The 22,844-nt window shown below is 40.7% G+C and overlaps 1 protein-coding gene across 4 annotated transcripts in view; it reads right to left on the bottom strand.

The window, feature by feature from the left end:
- Positions 1-1,374: 1,374 nt before the first annotated feature.
- Positions 1,375-22,844, bottom strand: part of camsap2a (calmodulin regulated spectrin-associated protein family, member 2a) — a 33,258-nt gene continuing 11,788 nt past the window's right edge. The window contains exons 3-18 of one of the 4 annotated variants that reach the window (XM_053513120.1): positions 20,718-20,879; positions 18,712-18,795; positions 16,040-16,072; positions 14,934-15,075; positions 14,463-14,602; positions 12,148-12,238; positions 11,963-12,059; positions 11,843-11,880; positions 11,663-11,732; positions 9,566-11,555; positions 8,546-8,682; positions 8,236-8,456; positions 7,285-7,381; positions 4,902-5,020; positions 4,707-4,825; positions 1,375-3,315 (exon numbers count right to left, since the gene is read on the bottom strand). In XM_053513120.1, the coding sequence (XP_053369095.1) occupies positions 3,010-3,315; positions 4,707-4,825; positions 4,902-5,020; positions 7,285-7,381; positions 8,236-8,456; positions 8,546-8,682; positions 9,566-11,555; positions 11,663-11,732; positions 11,843-11,880; positions 11,963-12,059; positions 12,148-12,238; positions 14,463-14,602; positions 14,934-15,075; positions 16,040-16,072; positions 18,712-18,795; positions 20,718-20,879 (3,846 nt within the window). In that variant the 3' untranslated portion in view covers positions 1,375-3,009. The remainder of the gene's footprint in view (positions 3,316-4,706; positions 4,826-4,901; positions 5,021-7,284; positions 7,382-8,235; positions 8,457-8,545; positions 8,683-9,565; positions 11,556-11,662; positions 11,733-11,842; positions 11,881-11,962; positions 12,060-12,147; positions 12,239-14,462; positions 14,603-14,933; positions 15,076-16,039; positions 16,073-18,711; positions 18,796-20,717; positions 20,880-22,844) is intronic. The other 3 variants (XM_053513121.1, XM_053513122.1, XM_053513123.1) reach the window with 3 other exon arrangements.

Below are 22,844 nucleotides of genomic sequence, written 5' to 3'. Positions count from 1 at the left end.
TCTTACTCACTCACCTTCCATACCGCTTTATCCCGCATTTAGAGTCACGATGACCTGGAGTCTATCCCAGGAGGTTTAGGAAACCCACCAAGCATGGGGAGAACATGCAAATTCCATGCACACAGAGACAGGAATCGAGCCTGGCCAGAAATCGAACTTGGACCCTGGAGGTGCAAGGCGACAGTGCTAACCACTACACCACCCTGCCGCTCGCTGATGCATTAGCTTCTGTAATTTTTGCCTCCAGACAGCACCGTGACATAATCATGAGAGATGTTCTAAAAAGGTGTAACGTACAAACCATACACTCTTATCCTGTAATTGGAGAAAAATCATTGTTATTGTATCCATGCTTCTATAGGACTTTTATACTGTTAGTATATGTTTCTCTGTGGAGAGAGGAGAACCTTCCAAGAAAACTACTATCTATGCAACGATCTTGTAGCATCATACTCGAAAAGACTTGAGGCTGTAATTGATGCCAAAGGTGCTTCAACAAAAAAATGTTTCTCATGGTCTGAGGGTCCTTCAACTCCAGAAATCTGTCATGTGCATTTTACTGAGGAGTGTCTTCCGTCTGGCCACTCTACCATACAGGCCTGATTGGTGGAGTGCTGCAGAGATGGTTGTTCTTCTGAAAGGTTTTCCTCTCTCCACAAAGAAAGGCTGGAGCTCTTTTAGAGTGACCAATGGCTTCTTAGTCCCAGAGGTCCGCTCTAGGTAGAGTCTTGGTGGTTCCAAACTACTTCCATTTATGGACGATGGAGGCCACTCTGCTCATGTAGACCTTTAATGCTGCAGAAATGTTTCTGTACCCTTCCCCAGATATGTGCCTTGATACAATTCTGTCTCTGAGGAATACAGACAATTCCTTGGACTGGTTTGTGCTTTGACATGCACTGTTAAGTATGGGACCTTATATAGACAGGCCTGTCTTTCCAAATCATGTCCAATCAACTGGATTTACCACAGGTGGACTCCAATGAAGTTGCAGAAACATCTCAAGGATGATCAGTGAAAAGAGGAAGCACACAAGGTCAATTTCAAGTGTCATCATTTACATTTGGGCATTTGGCAGACGCTCTTATCCAGAGCGACTTACATTTTTATCTCATTACACATCTGAGGGTTAAGGGCCTTGCTCAAGGGCCCAATAGTGGCAACTTGGTGGTTGTGGGGTTTGAACCTGGGATCTTCTGAACCGTAGTCCAATGCCTTAACCACTGAGCTACCCCTGGCCCATTTTGAGGAAAATAATGCATTTAATCTATTTTAAAATGCTAATAAAGTGGGACTATGTATAGTTTTACATTTTATTTAAAATTCGTTTGGTGTTGAAGGTCCAACCATGCACAAAAACTTTCCCACAAAGCATTTGAGGTCATGCGCAATTTCTTTATTCAATGCATTATGACTCAGATGTGATGGACTATTTATTTAACAAATGACAGTAGTGCCTAAAAAAAAGAGAAAACAACTGCTTGATTAAAATGTGCAGATGAGCTCAGAACACACTGTACAAAATGTAAACTGTGCGTATTTACAAATACATAGCCAGTTCTTTTATGGCTTGGAACAGCCAAGTAATTTTAGTACAACTGCTTGAAAAAGGGTGTGTGTGTAGTCCGTCAAATACAGTACATCAAGACTGAAGAATTTCCATTGTTTTTTTCAGTAACTTACTCCGAGTGTGCTGATGATTATGCGAAGGCAAAATGCAGAACTATTTATATATTAAAAAAAAGAAAAATCTAGTGTATGTTAATATTAAATTTAGTAAACCTAGTAAACTTTCCACCGACAAAGATCCAACATTGGCCATGCTTTCTCATAACAGAAATACATGCCGTACACATCATAATCCCAAGCCAAATAATATTTAAAAATAAGTTATTAATAAAAGCATAATTTCTCAATCCTCAATCAAACCATTGTTTATCAATTCAAAGATGAAGTCTGGCATGTTTTTTTTTTTTTTTTTACATTATGCAACAATACTGCTTCTTCTTATAAAAACATGAAATTATAATGAGTGCTGTAGAATCAGAGAAATATCTCATCTATCACAAATGAAAATAACTACTAATACGATGAAACTTGTCCATACAGCATATATATATATATTTATATTTATATACTCATTTGAACTGTAAAGCTGACGAGAAATATCATCGACACGCTATTTGTTATGGCATTTTTAAATATCCGCTAGATAAATTTTAACAACCTACAATGACATCATCATCATTATGTCCGGCGTTTAAAAACCTCAGCAACGTAATGATGACACGCTGAAATACACATATCATGGCTTTGAATTGAAAACATTCCTCTGACCTGTAAGATTATACTAATGCAGAATAATAATAATAAGAATAATTATAATAAGAAGAATAAATCCTAATTCTTTAAATCTTAAAAAACACGGTAAAAATTCACAATCCTGCTGTGAAAAAAAGAGTAACAAATGCAAGCGAAAAATAATCTATGTATTACTACATCGATACATACAGCGTTGTCCACAGATGGCCAAAACTTTAATAAAAAAACAACAACAACAACACTTTAATGGTAATTATCATTCACTTCGTTACATACTATAAAACATCCAAAGAATTCGAACCCAAGGCCACGAATAATGTACACCTCGAAAATGACAAAAGACATTCAGTGCTTCAGTGTACCAAATATCAGTCATACTACATGATTTTTCTTTATTTACCATTTTCTTGCCATGTAAAAAACTCACACACACTCAGCCACCCTGCCACACACACACATGCTTGAAATGACCTGCAATAAGATGCTCAGGTTATAAATACAAGAGTGCGATCCACTGACAAGCCCGTATTGTTTTACAATCCAGCTGTGCATATTTTATTTAAGATAAAGTGTGTTGTGTTTGGTGACTAAGAAGCAGAATTCAGCGCAGTGCATATACTGTATTATTTTACACCGGAAGAGAGCATCGCTGATATCAGAAGCTCTCCGCTCCAATCGAGGGAAACCTTAAGACTTGTTGGGTGCTACTTTCTTCGGTGTAGCCGGCTTCTTGGTCTGCCACAAGTGGCTGTGGATGGTGATGGCGTCTACGCTGGCGGACATGGTCTTAGCCGGGATTTGGCTAAACTGCTTCCGGTCAGAATTATACTTAAAGAGGCCGTCGATCATCTTCCGCGAGATGCTCTTGGGCCCGATGCCAGCCAGCTTGTTCATCTGCTCCGTTTCAGGGCAGTACGTGTAGACGGCGCGGAACTGGCAGCCCGAATCGCGGAACAGGATCAGGAAGTTGTTGGCCTGAGATTTCTCCATCTCCTACAGAAAGAAGAATACAACACTAGGTTGCAACATTGCATGATACGTGACACACACCTTAAGGATAAGTCGCATCCTTAGATATAATATTATGCCGGTTTAAATACTGTGAAATACTGAGTAAAAAAGCAAGAGTTTCTAGCGTTTAAGGTAAGTTATAATACATTTTGTTAACGAAGCGCTACACTATTGTCAACGTCTTTCTCAAACGTTAGATTTACAAACAGCCAATCAACAACTCATTGACAAAATCGCTGACTGATTAGAAAAATAATCAGGTCGCACAATATAATAGATGCACCTACAGGTTATTTTGTAAAGGGGGCGCTGTTGTCAATGCCTTCCTGAATTTTAATGTCAGACTTGAAAATGTGCCTAAAGAAACACCCAAAGTGTCTTTCTCCTTTTTTTATCTCTCCACTTTTATGCTGATTGGCTGATTTAAAGATAAACAAGCAACTTGTTACACAAAAGGGGGCGCTACTGAACTCTTTCCATTCAACAGTTGTTGTTTTTCCAATTATATACTTTTTGTAATTTCTTATTTTAGGTTTCCATTTTGCACAGTCCTTATAATAAATATTAAATCTGTTCATTATTTCAGTAAATGATTATTAATAAAAATAATATTTCAATAATGTGATCATAATTAACGTTGTTGGTCTTTCGGCTGCTAGGGGTCGCCACAACTTGGCACAGGTTTTACCCCTCCTGACGCAACCCTCCCATTTTATCCGGGCTTGGGACTGGCACTGCATCCAGTGGCTGGGGATCGAACCCAGGCCTTCCGCATGGCAGGCGAAACACCTACCACTGAGCCACCAGTGCACCAGATTTTTACTGTATGTTTTTTCCTTTCATACATACATGTTTGTTTTTTAAAAGTATAAGTAAAGGGATACTAAGGCTGCCAAATACTCTAGTATTGAATTGCTTTGTCTTACTGTATCACAAACATAATTCATCTCAAGTGCAGCTGACATGTTTGAGAGCAGGAGGAACATTTATTCATAGGGCGGATGGGTGAGGTACGGCATGGAAAACTATAATAATAATATTTAAAAATATCTTTAAAAATACCTTTGATAAAAAAAAATAATAAAAAAAGTATTTCTATAACTTAAAAGAAATAAATAAATAACAGTGACTACGTCTTCTGAATAATAAATCAGGGGGGTTAAAATGAGCAATGATCCTTAAAGGGTTAATAGATCTAATATACACGTTTCTACATTTTAAGCATGAATTATATACATTACATACATTAAAGTATTAAGACTAATGTAAATATAAGCTCCAATATGCTCTAATAAAATATGTTTAATTATCATAAAATATATCGATATCATTTAAAGGTCTTCAGAAGTGGTAAGTAGTTTCTAAATTCTTACCTCCAGGATCTTGTTCTTCTGACCCTCATTGACCTTCCCAGCCAGACAACAATGAGCTAAAGCGTTCTGAATGATATGCTTATTCGACTTGGCGCTGGGCTCTTTGTACAACTTAGGACCTGCAGAAACAGTTTAATTAACACAATATTCGAGAGCTTTATGTTTCCACGAACCAGACCGATTCAGGACACTAACCTGTGTACTCAGTGATGGAAGTGACAGAGGAAGTGGTGGAAGCATTTTCCCAGTCTTTCTCTCCATTATGACTCCCGGACCGGGAAGGAGACAGGAAGCTGTCAGCCGAATCAGGCCTACTGCAGCACACACACATACCACACACACACACAGACGATACAAATGAATAGTGCGGTCAGTTTAATATAATACATTATTGCTCTCTCTGAGTCTGAGGCAGCATAACATTTCATTTGGTCTCATGCAGGATCAGGCAGTGAAAGTCTGTACAGCATATACAGTAGTGCAAAAGTAGCCGTTTATCTAATCCTGAGGAGCGCTACTATTACTTCTGCTGTCTAGAGCTTGTGCAGGTCCCATGGCCTCCGTATCACCGGTCCAGCGTGATAGAGACGAGCTCTGGAGCCACGGTGGTGGGAAGGGGGTATTTAAGCAGAAAATTTTAAATCTCGGCACAAGCACTAAGGCGGTTGATGACAGTAGAGGTGTGAGTACGATCGGCGTGATAGCTGTATCAAAAAAATAAAAAATAAATCACATGACAACGAGGAGCAACTGCACAAGCTCTGTAGCACAGAGTGTTCAAACTAACACATGTTGGATTAAAGACTTCTTTATCTATTTATTAAGCTTTCAGTGATAAGCTGATCATGTAATAAATAAAATACCAACCCGATTCCAAAAAAGTTGGGACACTGTACAAATTGTGAATAAGACCAGAATGCAATGATGTGGAAGTTTCAAGTTTCAATATTTTACTCAGAATACAACATAGATAGATGACACATCAAATGTTTAAACATTTGAAAAATAAGATGATTTTAAATTTCATGGCATCAACACATCTCAAAAAAAGTTGGGACAAGGCCATGTTTACCACTGTGTGGAATTCCCTCTTCTTTTTTTATAACAGTCTGTCAACGTCTGGAGACTGAGGAGGCAAGTTGCTCAAGTGTAGGAATAGAATTGTAATTGATGCAGTATGTGGTCTGGCATTGTCATGTTGGAAAATGCAAGATCTTCCCTGAAAGAGACGACGTCTGGATGGGAGCACATGTTGTTCTAGAACTTGGATATACCTCTCAGCATTAATGGTGCCTTTCCAGATGTGTAAGCTGCCCATGCCACACGCACTCATGCAACCCCATACCTTTAGAGATGTAGGCTTCTGAACTGAGCGCTGATCACAACTTGGGTCGTCCTTATCCTCTTTAGTCCGGATGACATGGCGTCCCAGTTTCCCAAAGAGAACTTCAAATTTTGATTCGTCTGACCACAGTCCATTTTAAATGAGGCTTGGCCCATGCGCTTCTGGATCATGTTTAGACATGGCTTCTCTTTTGACCTATAGGGTTTAGCCGGCAACAGCGAATGGCACGGTGGATTGTGTTTTCTGGAAGTATTCCTGAGCCCATGTTGTGATTTCCATTACAGCAGCATTCCTGTATGTGATGCAGTGCCGTCTAAGGGCCTGAAGATCACGGGCATCCAGTATGGCCATCCGGCCTCGACCCTAACGCACAGAGATTGTTCCAGATTCTCTGAATCTTTGGATGATATTATGCACTGTAGATGATGATAACTTTAAACTCTTTGAAATTTTTCTCTACGAAACTCCTTTCTGATATTGCGCCAATATTTTACGCCGCAGCATTTGGGGGAATTGGTGATCCTCTGCCCATGTGGACTTGTGAGAGACACTGCCACTCTGAGAGGCTTGTTTATACCCAATTATGTTGCCAATTGATCTTATAAGTTGCAATTTGGTCCTCCAGCTGATTCTTATATGTACATTTAACCTTTCCAGCCTCTTATTGCCAACTTTTTTCAGAATGTGTAGCTCTCATGAAATCCAAAATGACCCAATATTTGGCACGAATGTCTCACTTTCAACATTTGATATGTTATCTATATTCTATTTTGAATAACATATTGAAATTTGAAACTTTCACTTCATTGCTTTCTGTTTTTATTCACAATTTGTACAGCGTCCCAACTTTTTTGGAATCGGGTCTGTAAAATAAACACAGGAAAAGCAGTTGCAATATGAGATGTGTATGGGGGCATCCTTTCACCAGGAACTGATAACCCGTGACTTTGTGGGACACAGCACAAGCAGAGGACTGGAAGGGTGATCGTAGCCGATCCTGCTAAGACTGACCTTCTCCTTCTTACACGAGGAGAGCTCAAGAAGCCGTATAGGCTGCCCGATGCTAAGCTATTGCTTCTGAATGTGAAAGAACACAGGATTCACAGAATAAGAAATACCAGGTTAGTACTAGAGAGGTACTACACAGTGCAAACCAGATGGTCCTGTTGATTCTGGAGATTACAATAAAAAAAGGTCTAATCATGACCTGTTGACTTGAAGCACGGTTCTTACCTGGGGGTTCGTTTCTCTGAGTTGACGCTGTCGTTGTCTCCCAAACTGAGGGAGGCCAAGGAGAGACTGGACACTGAAAAGACACGAGGTCGTGAACCTGGATGTAAAACACAGCGAACGACCGGAAATAAAGTTAGATGATGGAAAGACAAGGCCACTTGCTGTACTTTGAACTACCCCCTTTTATAAAGCTCACTTCTCATATCCAATCATCTCGCAACTAGGGACCATGGAGGCCAATGGTGACCATTGTATTTATTTCCATTTGTATGACCGTGGTAGGACCTCTAGTCAACAATCATACATTATGGGCAATTTGGGAACACCAATTAGCCTAATCTGCATGTTTTTGGACTGTGGGAGGAAACCCACCAAACATGCAAACTCCATACGCACAGACCCAACGGGAATCGAACCCAGGACCTGGTGGTGCAAGGCAACAGTGCTCACCACTACGCCACCGTGCTGCGTTATAGCCAATCATGATCGTATCCAAACATATTCATTACATTTAGGCATTTGGCAGACGCTCTTATGTAGAGCGACTTACAGTTTTATTACATTATACATCTAAGCATTTGAGGGTTTAGGGCCTTGCTCAAGGCCCCAGAGAGACAACTTGGTGGTCATGGGATATTCAATCATTTCCAAACTAATGTAAGATTTCAACAACAGATGTTAGCAAGATTGGTAAATTCAAAAAATGCTGGTTCATTTAGAACCTTGGAAAAATTTTGATTAAATAATGAGTGGAATTATTAGAAAGTGCAGAAGTCAAACATCAAAGGCAAAGCAAATTCATTTGAAACAAAGGTAGAGTTAGGAATTAGATCGTGAGTTTAAAGGGTCTGTTAAAGAGATTCAGTGAGCAGGAAAGCCAAAGGGCCCAAGAGGGTGGCACAAAGCAAAGCACACGGCTCTCGCCCAGGTTGAAGGCGTCCGCCTCTTTACCTGCTGTCGCCCTAACAGGAGTTCTGGGAGACTCGATCACATCCCGGTGAATGGATTTAGGCCGGGGTTTCTTTTGCTTAGCCGTGGCCGGCCGGGCTTTCACCAGCATGTCCATATCCTCCATGAGTTTGAGCTGCTTTCTCCTCAGATACTCCTGCTTGATGAACTCGCGTCTGGCCTTCTCCTCCTCCTTCTTCTGCCGATCTTCCTCTGCCTTCAATCTGAGAAAGAAGAAGCACATGCTTATCAGCCACGCTTCGTACAAACGACAGCTAACCTAACAGGCTCTGGAGGCAGGGCCTGCTCTCACCTAGCCTCCTCTTTCTTCTGCTCCAGCTCGGCTTCAAGCTGCTGCTTCCTCTGCTGGTTCTCTCGTTCCCTCCTTTGCCTCTTCTCCAGCAGGGCAGCTCGCTTCAGTGCCATGCTGTCCTCCCCCTTCAGGTCATCCTGTTAATTAACGGATGCGACAGCGGGGTAAACACAAAGGCAGAGGAAGTCACAACAATAACAGCTTTCGATTAATCGCGCTCTGTTGCTGCTTTAATATCGTCTGCAGCGTTTAAGACAAACAGTCTATAATTAGCATTACTGCTAAATTACAGCTACACACGTTCTCGTGTAACTTGTCTGAGGCACCATGTGGTTAACTGTAAACCCACAGATACACCAAGTGGGTCTGTGTTTATTGTTGCATGTCCTCTGTTGCAACATTTATCGGTCTTTCAGTGCACTTTATTAAAAAAATTTTTTTATTAAAGGTAAATTTCAAGTAAAACATTAGGTAAAATAGCTAGGTTAAAACACTATTACTAAAAATAATTTGCAGAAATGTGGATAGGCAAAATGTAATTGCTTTCAGTAGTACGGGAATGAATGAGGTTAAAAACATTACCACACCCAGCCACTAGAGGGGCTCTGGGGTTGTTACTACAACCACACGTATACATATCACTCACTCACTCACTCATTGTTTATACCGCTTTATCCTGTATTCAGGGTCGCTGGGACCTGGAGCCTATCCCAGGAGGCTTAGAGCACAAGGGTACACCCTGGACAGGGTGCCAATCCATCGCAGGGCACACACACACACACACTACGGGCAATTTGGGAACAGTCAATTAGCCTAACCTACATTTGGACTGTGAGAGGAAACCAGAGTACCCGGATTAAGCCCACCAAGCACGGGGAAAACATGCAAACGCACACAGAGATGGGAATCGAGCCTGGATGGAAATCGAACCCGGACCCTGGAGGTGCAAGGCGACAGTGCTAACCACTACCCCACGTGCCGCCCTGTATACATATCAAAGTATATGAAATATATACGAACCTTAAAGAAGAATCCACAGCACATCTTCTGGTCATCATCCTGGTTCTCTCCTGCTGTCAAGGGCTCTCCTGCCTCTTCCAACTCTTGTCCATCAAGAGGCTTTAGGACTGAGAGTGGCACCTCGATCAAGTTTTTGTTGTTTTGACTAACTAAATCTACTGGCTTCTCAGTAGGAGTTACTATGAAGGTTTCTTTCACGGCTTGTGACAGCACCTCTGAAACACTTGATTCCATTGTGGGCTTAAGTTCTCCGTCTGATTCTTTTCCTACATCCTTCATCTTGATGGTCTCCTCTATGCTGTCGTCTAACTCTATAGTTCTCAAGTCTTCGATGTCTGTTTCAGTTTCATGCTGTTGTATGTCTTTGGTGGGTGAAAGAAGATCAGAAGCAGCACCATCTGGACACAAGGTTTCAGCTTGCATATTATTTTTGCTTGCTTTCAAATCATTCCCCAGATATGCAAAGGAGCTGGATACGGATTGAGAGGGTGAGAATCTGCGCAGACGAGGTAGGCTGTCAACAGACTGGGGGACTGTGAGAACTCGGTTGAACGGCGTGATCTTCAGCTCAGTAGGCCTGGGTGTCCGTGGGGTTTTGGAGTGGAAGGAAGCCGACTTCCTCTTGATACTGGTAGGTGAGCGATGGGTGACATGTGGGGAGTCAGCCGGGGATGGGGAACCTGAGGAGCGAGCTCCGCTCCCTCTAAGCTCCCGTACCTGTTTCTGCGGTGAAGGCTGTTGTGGACACACAACCCAGGCCTGCTGTTCCCGCATTTGCATGATGATCTCCTGCTGCTGAGCCAGACGTTGCATCTCTGTTTGCAAAAAGCTCAGAGAATCATTTAACTTTTGAATAGAACGTGTGTACTCTACCAATTCTGCCTCAGAAGTGTTCTCCTCACTAAGGGACTTGACAGGAGACTTTTCCGGAGATTTCGCAGTATGAGGCAATGTCTTGGTACCCTCAGGGCTTGTGGTGTTCTCCTGGATTGGTGAGGTACCATCATTCTTTCTCTTGACCACTGTGAGAAAGGCACTATGCCCCATCTTTTGTCTGTGGCGTGTGAAGGCAGCTTCCACCTTTTTCTTCTGAGCTTCTATGGCTCTGCGCTTTTCTTCCAGACGCATACGCAGCTGCACCATTTCAGCGGCCATGGCTTGCGCCGGATCCCTTTGGGGCTGATGGGCAGGGCTTGTCTCTGGTGAGGGCGCCCAGGAGACTGAGTGGGAAAGGTTGAGATCTGAACTGTCAGGTGTGGTCCCCTGAGAGGTGCCTCCTTTGGACTCTGCATTTGGATTGAGTTTTTTCAACTTTTGTTCAGCAAAGCTGGTCATTTTTGGGGTAACTCCCATGGGTGTATCAGCTATCGGAGACTTGGCACCAACACTGCCGGGATATGAACTAATAGAGTCCTGGCTGTAACTTACCCTAGTCTCAAAGTCCTGGTCCGCATCTAACTCCATACTTGTTGTGCAGTCTCTCAGCGATGAGTCGTCATCCAGTGTCTCTTGGATATCTTCTGTCTTTACGTGGATTCCAGTGTCCACCTCAGTAGTTGAAGCACTTGAAATCCCCATGACTTCTGACAGAGTGTCTGCTTCTCCAGCTTCGGTTTTGGGGGTAGTCTCTCCTTTGGTCTGCGTGTGAAGGAAGAAACCCTCATTCTCTGGCTCAACCCTTGTGTCTTCCTGTTGCTTTTCGGAACTATGAATTATTTCCAGAGCTTCCTCGATGCTACTTTGTGCCATGCCATTTAGACCACCGTGTTGGATTCCGACAAGGGTATCCGGACAGCCCTCTTCCTCAATACCGATATTTTGTCCATTGACCGGTTGGAAGGACAGATTTCGTTTCATTCCCTTGGCTACTTTGAGCCCAAATCCCTCAGTACTTACAGACCTGGTCATACCCCGTTTGGGTTGTGTAGTTGCTTGACTGGTGCTGTCCTTATCAAATGGGATGTCGAAGGATACTCCCTGAGTCCCTGACCTAAACAAATAATATGTAAAGCGTACTTAACACAGGTTTAAAAATGTCTCAGATGTTTTCTAACAAATACAGGGGTACTGAACAAGGTATGTCTTAAGTGTTCACACCTCCTCTCCTTTGGCCAAGTCCCCAAAAAGCTGTCAACAAATGACATGGAGGTTGATCGTCGGATCTCACCTGTACAGCAAGGCAAACCACGGTTAATATTTGGCGAATGCGCATGGCTCAGCAGGTCATAGAAAGGGAAATGAATGATACATCAAAACAGCTTTCTGAAGTTAATTTACCTGAGTTTGGGGTTATAGGCTGTGGTCGAAGCGGGAGACTAAAAGTCAGGAGCACACATTAGTGAGGCACAGGATCACACGGCCGTCTAAGGTCTCTAAAATTCTATAAATATACTGTACCTTGGTCTGTCTGGACTGGGAGGTCTTTCCATGAAGCTTCTCTTTGTGACTTTTGAGATGGGCACAAATGGCACATTCTTCAGTGATGGAGCTGGTGCTAAAGCGCCACGGAGACGAAAGTCAGGTTGTGTGGTTGTCAACAAATATGTAACTCATTAATGAGAATCTTAAGTGACTTCGTTTACCATCGTTGACTAAAACCTGAGGCTGGACAAAAGATGGCTTAACCACTTCGAACCACCAGAAGAGCTCGGCCATAAACACAAGGTAGTTGTTCTGTTAAAGGACAAAAGAATTGAGGAAGAAAAGTCTTGGTTTACAAAGATTGCTCTTCATAGAGCCACAATATATTCCTGCTTTTTTTTTTTTTTTTATTTAACTCAAAAGTAAGGTGACACGGAGGAGGCAAAATCACTGAATTGTGCATTCATGAGGGCATTACCCTTAAACGAGCATGAAATACACTAAAGATTGTAAATGATTTGTCTTTAAAAACACTATAAACATTATCAGTAACAGCAACTCCAGCATTTACATTTCTCACTCAATCAGAAAACATTTCCATAATACTCAAACCACATGTATATCCTGTTTAACACATTAATACACAACCTTGAACACAGAGGGGTCCCCGGCTGGGCAGACTGGCTCAGCTTGTACAGTTTCCCTTTGGCAATACTCGCATTTGCGTGTAGACAAACTATAAATCACATGAACTTTAAAATTTTTTACTTGCAGCTCCCTTTGTTGTAGATTCCTTTTCATGCTAGGCAATTTAAACGTACAGAGATTGGACATGTAAACTCCATGCGCACAGACCCTTGAGGTACGAGTCCACAGTGCTAACCACTATGCCACTGCGCCGCCCTGTATCGATAACTATACATTCAAAATCCAGTTAAAATATGTTAAGACTATACAATACCATTATTTTAATAGTTATGGAACCACTACAAAAATTCAACATCTTGTCTTAGACTAAAGAGTCTATTAGGTGTTTATCAGTATGACGTGATGTGCAGTGCAAGTCTTATGCATTATTAACACCTAAACCAACATAAAATAACTTTAAACACAACTTTAAATCCTTTACGAGGGCTGACAGCTACAGTAATACAAGCAACTACGTTTTTTTTTTTTTTAGCAATTGCTTATCAGGAATTCCTTAGCTGCATTTCAAAAAAAAAAAAAAAAAACTGAAAGTGAGATTATTAAACACTTTGCACTACAAGGGTATTACAGGTGCCACTACAAATATGTTTTAAAATAAGAAGAATAAAATTGAGGATTGATTCAAGTACACCACAAAACCAAAAGTATATGGACACCTGGCCATCACATGATGGATAAGCCGTTCTTGGTGTGAGTTAGGAGCACACTGTGGTCTACGTGTCTTTGTATACTATAGTGTTACAATTTCTTTTTAATGGAAATGTTCAATAAATATTGGACGCTTTGATTTTCTATTCTGTAAACAATGTTAAAAACGCTACACATTATAAATAAAACTGAACTGTTTGATGTTTTGCTGTAAAATCACACTGAAGCCGGGGATTTTACAGTTTACTACTACGAGGATTTTTACATCTTATGGAGAGATATTTAATATTTTAAATCGCTTAAATATTGAATTTCACTGCGGGTGCGAGGAGGAAAATATTTAATTAGATGGATGCATTATCCGTATTCATATCATTCCATATGCGCGAGACGGAGGTAGCTCAGTAGTAAAGGAATTGGATTAAACCCCAGGTTTAAACCCCATGACCCTCAACTGCACAATCAGATAAAAAGGTAAGTCTCTCTCTCTAAGGGCGTCTGCCAAATGTCATAATATAAATTAAATTACACTATGGAACAAATTTTATAAGCGGAACAAGTCAAGCGCTGTTACGGCTACTGTGCGTCCTTTGAAGTGGTCTTTTGGACATCAGGAACATTCGCAACTAAATTCTCTTTAGGTTAAACAATATTCTACGACATTTGTTTTAGCCATTAACTTCAAGGATGATTGTATTTTTTCCTTCACATACAAGCCTGCGAGTGATTTATATTCTAGTGTGTCTTTATAGAGTCTGAGAATATGTACGTTACCATGGGGAGCCTCACACCGCTCACTGTTTTGTAATGCGTGACTCACCTTTTTGGCAAACGTGAGCGAACCGAGCGCCTACGCGCTGTCCTTCTGCTTGTAAAAGCAAGCAGTGCAATATAATTTATTTTTATTTTTTTAAACCTGGCCTTGACAGGACTGTCACTGTGGTTAGGTCGCGTTCAGTCGGTCTAGCACTGAAGACACGGCACATAGAGCGAGAGAATGCTTTGATGCATGTGTACAAAGCCTTAAGCCATGTAGCTAAAAGAGTGTGGACGCTTCACCTTCACTCAATCCTTTACATTTAATCATTTTAAACACATACTGTATAACGACATGGATGATGGTTGTCTCGGTGGTTCGATACAGTTGCTTTCTACCAAATCTGATGAAATGACGTCTTACTTTCATGGAAGAAGAGGCGTAGAGCATATCCTCCAGACTGAAGTGGCAGCAGTGGTTAAGGTGCTCGCGGCAGAAGTCCTGAACCAGCTGCAGATTGTACAAGCTGTCCGCTAACGACATGCTCTCTTTCAGGCACACGTCTGTCGAAGGTAAGAAGGGGTTTTGAAAGAGGAACACATGGCACAAGGCAGAAGTACTGACCGGCTCCACCAATCAGAGGGCAGGCCATCAATCGGCACATCACATGACATTTTCTTTGTCAATACGTAATTGATTTCTACTTTATGCTTAAGCTGATAAGACCTCACGCCTGATGAGATTACGGTGAGCGTGTCACGACGATGATTAACATCAAGAATGATTTAATTGATGATCTTATCCGAGGCATCAGGACAGAACGACAAAAAAAATCACAATGCTTCAAGCACACAACCACACACACATGAGCACATACACAGCAGGGGTTCGTACCCTCTAGATTAACGAGGTCAGGGCAGTAGAAGTGCAGCAGTGCGGCGAGCGCGCAGCCATCTGTGCTGTCCTTCAGCAGGTTGTCCACCGGGGGGATCCAAGGTACTGTTTTAGGCAACGTCTGCTCCTTTCTATAGCGGGCCTGCGTCCCAACGCGCACACACACACACACACACCAGTGAGCAGAGATTAACAGCATCGAGAAAACATCATTTTTGGCACAAAACAAACATAAATAGACACATCAGGTCAAAATGGCATGAAATGAAAAATAAAACAAATGAATGAAAACTAAACTTAATAAAGGATCATGAAAGCAGATTATTAAATAGTAAATGTGCTGCAAAAACAAGCAAAGCAAGTGATGAATATAACCCGACTGATCTGATATCCTAATATAAGATTACAAGACTATTAAACGTACAATGTGACATTTTTGCTTCTTTTATTGTGACAAATTTTTTAGTTTATAAATATAAACTATTTGCCAGTATTCATTTATTTATTTATTTTTTTTACCGGGGGCGTTCAAGTCAAACCAGGACTTGTAATAAAATTTCTTGTGAATGAAGGCGTAAAAGTGATTGACATATCAGACTCTTAGCTGCAGTAAAGCATTTGAATGATGTAAATCGATTGATAAATTGTAGCCAACTAGTGTAGGAGACGCATCTGTCTGTGTGAACTGTACACACAATCATTCACCAGTTCCTTGAGGGCCGGCGTTTCACATATTAATCAAGCGGTCTGATTATATAGAGGGAGGGATTATATAAAGAAGTAAAGGGAGTTTTTACTCTCGTATCGTCTTCTGCACAATCAAAAGTCCCTGTTTGACTCGAACACCCCTAAATAGTCACTTTCAATCTCTGCCAGAGTCTCTATGTTTATATGATGCTCCATGAATTATGATGGTAGTTAACACAATTCACACAATGAGAAAAATCGACTTTTTTGTAACCTAATTGATGGGTGATGTGACACACTGAGGCAGATGAACACGTATGAACTCCTAGACAGGATTCCTCATGCAATACAGCGATGGACGGGGATTGAATGACGAGCAGATGAAGGAGAAGAAAAAACACATCGGTGTTGAAACTTACAGGAACCAGCTTCATATACCATTTGGTTGGAGACTTTAATCAGAAAACAGAGTGAAAGAGAGAGAAAAAGAAAGAGAGAGAGAGAGAGAGAGAGAGAGAGGAACAGGAGTCAGGATCAGGGTGGAAAATTTGATTCCATTAGAGAACAAAAGAATGAAAGAAGAAAAGGAAGTAGTGCTGGTGGGATTTGATTTCCTGTTTAATCAATAGCTCGTTACTTTAAGTGGAACACTGGGGGAGTCACTGGAAAGAAGCGGCATTCTGTTCATTCCTGTTGGTTTAAAGCTGCAGAAGGTGACAGGATTCACTGGGGTTCCTCTGGAGCTGGGAGAGCAATGCAGCTCAGAGGGATCAGGACTCCGGGACAATGACATGAGGGTTAATGAGAATGCTTCTCTCTCGTTTGTTTTTTTTTTATTTTGTTTAGGAATTTCCTTAAAGAAGTGTCGAGAACTGTACTGGGCTTTGCTCCATGCCAAGGTCTCAAAGGACCTTTATGACTTGGAGCGGGTTGGAGAATCTGTGCATGGTTAAAGAAGGAATATTTATTCCTAACAGCTAAAATAACTATATAAGTGTGTAACTATAACTTACATTCCAGTAATAATCAGTATACTATAAAGATAATAGAAAAAAATCGATTAAGGTACTTCTTCTTTCGTGTGGTGATTCGCGTATCGTCACACCAACTCCAGAATAAATATTTATAATAATACAGTAATAATAAAAAATTTTCTATAAGACGGATGAACCGGTCGATCGGCTTTGACTGGCCATGAGCGGTGAGACAGATCACCTTAGATATAAACGATTGTGTACAGAGCGCGGAAGCTTCAGAGTGGCGCAACAGAAACACATTTGTATGTTATTAAAAATTACCTCCGTGAGCGTATGAGTCTCAGGCCCACTCATTACACACGCTTACACAAGTCTCAAAATACCACAAGCGCTGATTAGTCTAAAAAAAATCACGTGTTTCAGTGTCAAGTTAAGTTCCGAGTCTTTGGAGATGTTTGTGTATGTGCAGGTGGCGCACTCTGAACTATTTACATATTTTCATTCTGTAAGGTAAGAGTGAATTAATTAATTAATTTGCTTACAAATAATAATCATGGCAAATGACAGAGATTCCTGCTGCTCAGTTTAAGTCTGTAAGCGCACCTCTTTATTGGGAACAGTTAAACTGGAATCTCTAATTTGGAATTGTTTCGGATTGAAGCGTAGCGGATTGTAGATTCAAAATGTTGAAAATCAAGATTACAATTAAAAGTTACACAGTTAAAATTAAAAGTTACACAGTTACAGAGTTGTCATCATTTACATTTGCAAATCAAGTGTTTGTACAGTTTTCTTAAATTTCCATCACCTCTGGTTTTTGTTTATCAATAAAAAGATTAGCATGTTCTTTGATCTTTATACGTACAGTGAAACCTTGGATTACGAGCACTCGTAAACCAAATTTAAATTTCCTATAAGAAATAATGGAAACTCAAATTATTCGTTACACAGCCCAAAAAAATAAATATCTAAAAATAATTAACACAAAATATAAAGTAAAAATAAAACAAATTAACCTGCACTTTACCTAAGATAAATAAATAAATAAATAAATCCCAACAGATAAGTGTTTCTGTTTATGCGCGCAGTGTGTGTGTGTGTGTGGTGTGTGTGTAAAGTGTGAACTAGCACGGTGTCAAATTACGCATGCACACACGTGTGTTATAAGAAACACTACACGTGCGCTGTACACACGTGCTTACAAGCACAAAATAAAATATGCTCTACACACACACACGTGGTCACAGTACTATAGTAAACAGTGCACACGCATGCACAGATGTTGTTAATACCAGTGAGAGACGCGCACTAAGACCCAGCAGGGGAGACGATTCAACCACAATTCGCAGCACAAAAATCTTTGCTCGTCTTGCAGAACACTCGCAAACCGCGTTACTCCCAATCCGAGGTTTCACTGTACTTGTGACTTGCTCATGTTCATGTATTTTCCTATTTATGAAACCTCATCTCTCAGCAAAAAGCAGCTTATTTACATTAATTCATGCCAATAAACTCATGAAGTTTGCCTTCTCTTGCTCTTTTTGTCGGTTCTTTGCCTAAACTGGACCTGACATGACGTGTGAGGCTGAGTGAAGCTGAGTGAACTGAGGACGCAGTATGGGAGTGTATGGCGTTCTAAAAATGCAGAAGATATGTCGAGATCATAACATCAAACTGAGAGATTCCACACAGCAGCTCAAACACGAGTCTACGACTGAGCGAAGCCAGAAAAAATCCCTTATACAGCAACATGACGTGTGTGTGGTTAGAGGCAGGGCAGAGTGACAGGTTACATCAGAAACGGTTTACACATGAGCATATAAATGTCTCGGAGGATTGAATCGTATTCCATTTAACATAAACATTCAGCAGATATTTGAAGACCACGACTCCGAACCAGTCGAGGCTGCAACCACGTCCAGGTTACTTTTTTTAGGATTCATTAGTTACGATGTCTTACCGGGCGTTATGGTTAAGAACTTTTCTTCAGTTCTGATATAAAACTCCTGATCGGTTCTAGTGTTCGCATTACGAAATAAAAAAGCACAGGAACGCTGCCAAAATAATTAAAATCATTTCCAAACCCAGATTAAACATGAAGCTGGGTAACTTACCTTGGGGATCTCGAGGGGCTCCGCCCTCTGCGCCTCTCTCCTGCTTTGCTCCTGAATGATGATCTCTTTCAGGTATTCGTTCACCTTTTGGAAAATTACACCACAATAAGATATCATGGCTATGTAGATGTCATCGTTATGCTCCATAGATGATCATGATAGTTCTGATTTATGATATATGATAAATATAAAAAGTCTAATGGTTTGCTCGCAGATTTTTATTGTAATTTTATTTGTGTACTGTATCTTAAAATCCTACTGTGTTATAAATTATAGGGTTATTACTCATTGCACTTTTAAGTTCAAAATTAACTTCAAAATCCTGTTTTTTTTTTTGAATCAACTTCAAAATCCTGTTTTTTTTTTGTTGTTTTTTGGCACTGGCCAATGCTACGATTTAGTTTCCCAAAGACAAGTCCAAAACATTTTTCTCTTTTATCACAGTTAGTGTTTATTGATACTACAATTAATCCTGATGCCATTAGAATGAACTTATATAATTTATTTACAGTATATCTGCTACTGCTCATTTTGTTTACAGATGTTATGAGATTTAGTCTAAGAATTATGTTAGAAATGTTTTTCCTCAGCTTGAAACTGTTCTACATAAGGTCCAGCGCAGTGAAAAAGTTTTTGCCCCTTTCTGATTTTTTTTTTGCATATTTGTCACACTTAAATTATTTACATCATCAAAGATAACCAGAATAAATAGTTTTTAAATGATGAAGGGAAAAAAGCTGACCAAACCTACCTACCCTGTTAAAAAGTAACTGCCTCCTTGCTGATTGAACAGTGATTTTGGAAAGCTAAGTTAAATTTCACTGGCCACACCCAGGCCTGATTACTGCCAGGCATGTTGAAACAAGAAATCCCCTTGTCTGACAAACTGAAGCATTCCAAACTGGAAAGGATTACCATGACATTTCTTTCCAAGACTTTGGGAAACCAGCAAAGCACAGTGAGAGTGTCCACCAGGATGGTAGTGTGATGGTCTGAGGGAACCAGGATGGTAGTGTGATGGTCTGGGGGCACCAAGATGGTAGTGTGATGGTCTGAGGCCACCAGGATGGTAGTGTGATGGTCTGGGGCCACCAGGATGGTAGTGTGATGGTCTGTGGCTACTTTGCAGCTTTAGGACCTAGATGACCTGCCACAATTGATGGAACCATGAATCCTGCAATTGCTCTACCAGAAAATCCTAAAGGAGAATGTCTGGCCATCAGTTTGTGACTTCAAGCTCAAGCACACGTGGCTCATGCAGCAGGACACTGATCCTACTAATGGCTCAAAAAATACAAAAACAAAACTATGGTTTTTGAGTGGCAAGTTCGAACTTAAATCCGATTGAGATGACCTGGCAAAACTAATTATTAGGTTTAGGGATGAATTATCTTTTTTTCATAGGGCCAGGCAGGTTTGGGGCCCCTTTTTTTCCTTTAATAAATGAAATCATCATTTAAAAACTGCATTTTGTATTTACATGTTTTATCTTTGTTCGATATTAAAATGAATTTGTTTTTATATTCAGGAAGGGGGCAAATACTTTTTCATGACACTGTATCACACAGTGTGAACACCTGTGTCATTATCTATTGTGGAACATTTTCCACTTATTAAATATTCATGTATTTTAAACACTTATGGGCCAAATGTAGCCCTGACGCCTTTTGAAATATGTTTGCAGGATTACGCTCGGTACAAAGACACGTGTCAAAAGTCTTGGTAAATATGTCGGGTACAGGCGGGTAATGTTGGATTTAATGTTGGGACACGTGTGTGGGCTGCTAGCACAGCGTGAATATAAACATTCTAACCCCTGCCCTCATTGCGACTCTGATGGCTAATGCTATTTAGCAGATACGGCCAAGCAAACACTTTCTATAAGAACTTCCAGGGAATAAGAAGACCAAAAAAACAAGAAACAATGTATGTCATTTTATTCTTTCTAACAAACCAGTCAGGTTTTGTTAAGCAGAGAAGTAAGAAAGACTTGCGTAATCAGATACCTTATTCATCCAGCTAATCACTCCATCCTCCGTGTCATAGGGTATGTCCGCGTCGGTGCCGTCTGTAGAGTACTGCTGCATGCAGGCCACCACCTTGTCCATACTCACAGTCTCCACCGTATACACCATCATCAAAGTGTCAATCAGCGCCAGGTGGGCACCCTGCGTGAGGAAATCAACGAGCGTAAATCAGGTTGGAAACAGAAACGACAAGTTGTACGCGACTCTTTACTCAAGTTATGTATTATTGGAATTTACAATCCTACTGCTGTCGTTGCTCTATCCAACAGGATGGAAAGAAGAGAAATATCTACTCTTAGATGGTACTCCAGCTGCTTTTTTATATGCCAAATAAAGCTCGAGGCCTCAAACACATTGGGCATGGTATGGCAGATTTTAAACATGGCATGGTAAAACAAAAACAAAAAAAACTCTAAATGACTGTGTTAAGGTGTTGGTGGTAAAGAATTTCTTACAATGTCCAGTTTCCTGGATTATATAGACGATTATCTCAAAGATCTACGGCACTAATCCAATACACATCTGCTAAGATAAGATTAATCATTGGCTTGTGAATGTTCCCAAACACAGAACTCATCAGTAACATACTATGCATGTTAAAGCTCATCTAACTGTAACGTAATAATTAAATCATGAGACAAGACGATAATATGTTTTTTTTGCCCTGCCAATTGTCAACTCCACACTCCAGTCCAGTAGGGGGCGATATTGCACTCACTGCCCATTGATTCAAAAAGAAGAAGAAGCTATTTTCTGCAACAGCTATGGTATATTTTAATGAAATAATAGAGTGTTTATTATAAATTCACCTAAATAATCTTCCTCTGCAAACCCTAGAGATAATAATAATATGCCACCGTCAAGGTCACTTAAATCAACTTTCCTCCCCATTCATGTCTACATGCCTAAATGCATTGTGTTGCTGTCATGTGCATGGCTGATTACATGTTTCCCATAACAAACAGTTAAACAGGAGTACCTAATGAAGTGGACAGTGAGCGTATACTGTATATACGTGATTAAAACCTTCCACTCCAGGTTCCCATGAGTCCCGTAGGAGATCTGTCTCTCTCTCTCTGGTTTCTACTAGCATCCCTATCATGCTGAATTTGATTGATCCTTTCCAACTATGAGGCACTTTACCACTTATTATTACCTCTCGCCACATGCGTCATTACTCATGGGTGCAATATATATAAAGCCGCCTCCCCCTCCATCCCCACCACCACCACTACATCCACCACAAATTAAAAATCTGTCTGTTTACTCAGGAGCGCAGTGGGGACTGGCAGACACAGAAGCTAAATGAAGCTAAGTGAAATGAGATAAGTCGCGTTTAGCACACAGTGCTGCGAGAAGTAATTTACAGGCAATGCTACGCTGACAGAAGTACAAGCATGATGAGGACAATATTGAGAATAGCATGCTGATCCGGCGGTAAATAAACTCAGCTGTTTATGGCTTTTTCTACAAACAACGATTAATACTCACTCACTCGCACTCTCTTATTTTCGTTAACGGTTGCGGGAAGCCTGGAGCCTATGGCAGGGGGCTCAGGGGCACGGGGAGGGGTACACCCTGGATGGGGTGCCTATATGCTGCAGAGCACAAGCACACACACACTAGGGGTAATTTGGGAACGCCGATTAAGCCTAATCTGCATGTTTTTGGCCTGTGGGAGAAAACCGGAGCACCTGGAGGGAACGCATCAAGCACGGGGAGAACATGCAAACTCTGAAACAAGGCTTTATATGTGTCAAAACAATATTAAATGAACCCTCTCATGTATGAATTATGATTTTTTTCCCTATGTGTTTTTAATCTTTTTGAGGCATGCAAAAATATATTTGAACTTTTTACAACATGCATTTTTTAGGAAGTTATTCACACGTCCAACTCTGGTGGACTGAATGCGCTCGAGAATTCAACCTAAAGGAAAGTGCATTCGTAGACTAATCAGTAGAACTATGCATTATGTGAAAATTATGACTATATTTTAAGTTTTAACATTGTTTAACATACATTTAAACATATTGTAACATTTCTTTACTCTTATGTCTTACTGAATAACCAACAATGTGATGTGTGTAGCTTGAACAGTTTTCA

Source organism: Clarias gariepinus, chromosome 15 (genome assembly GCF_024256425.1).
Source record: "Clarias gariepinus isolate MV-2021 ecotype Netherlands chromosome 15, CGAR_prim_01v2, whole genome shotgun sequence".
In the NCBI taxonomy this organism is placed as follows: Eukaryota; Metazoa; Chordata; class Actinopteri; order Siluriformes; family Clariidae; genus Clarias; species Clarias gariepinus.
This window is presented reverse-complemented; position numbering and strand designations above follow the sequence as displayed.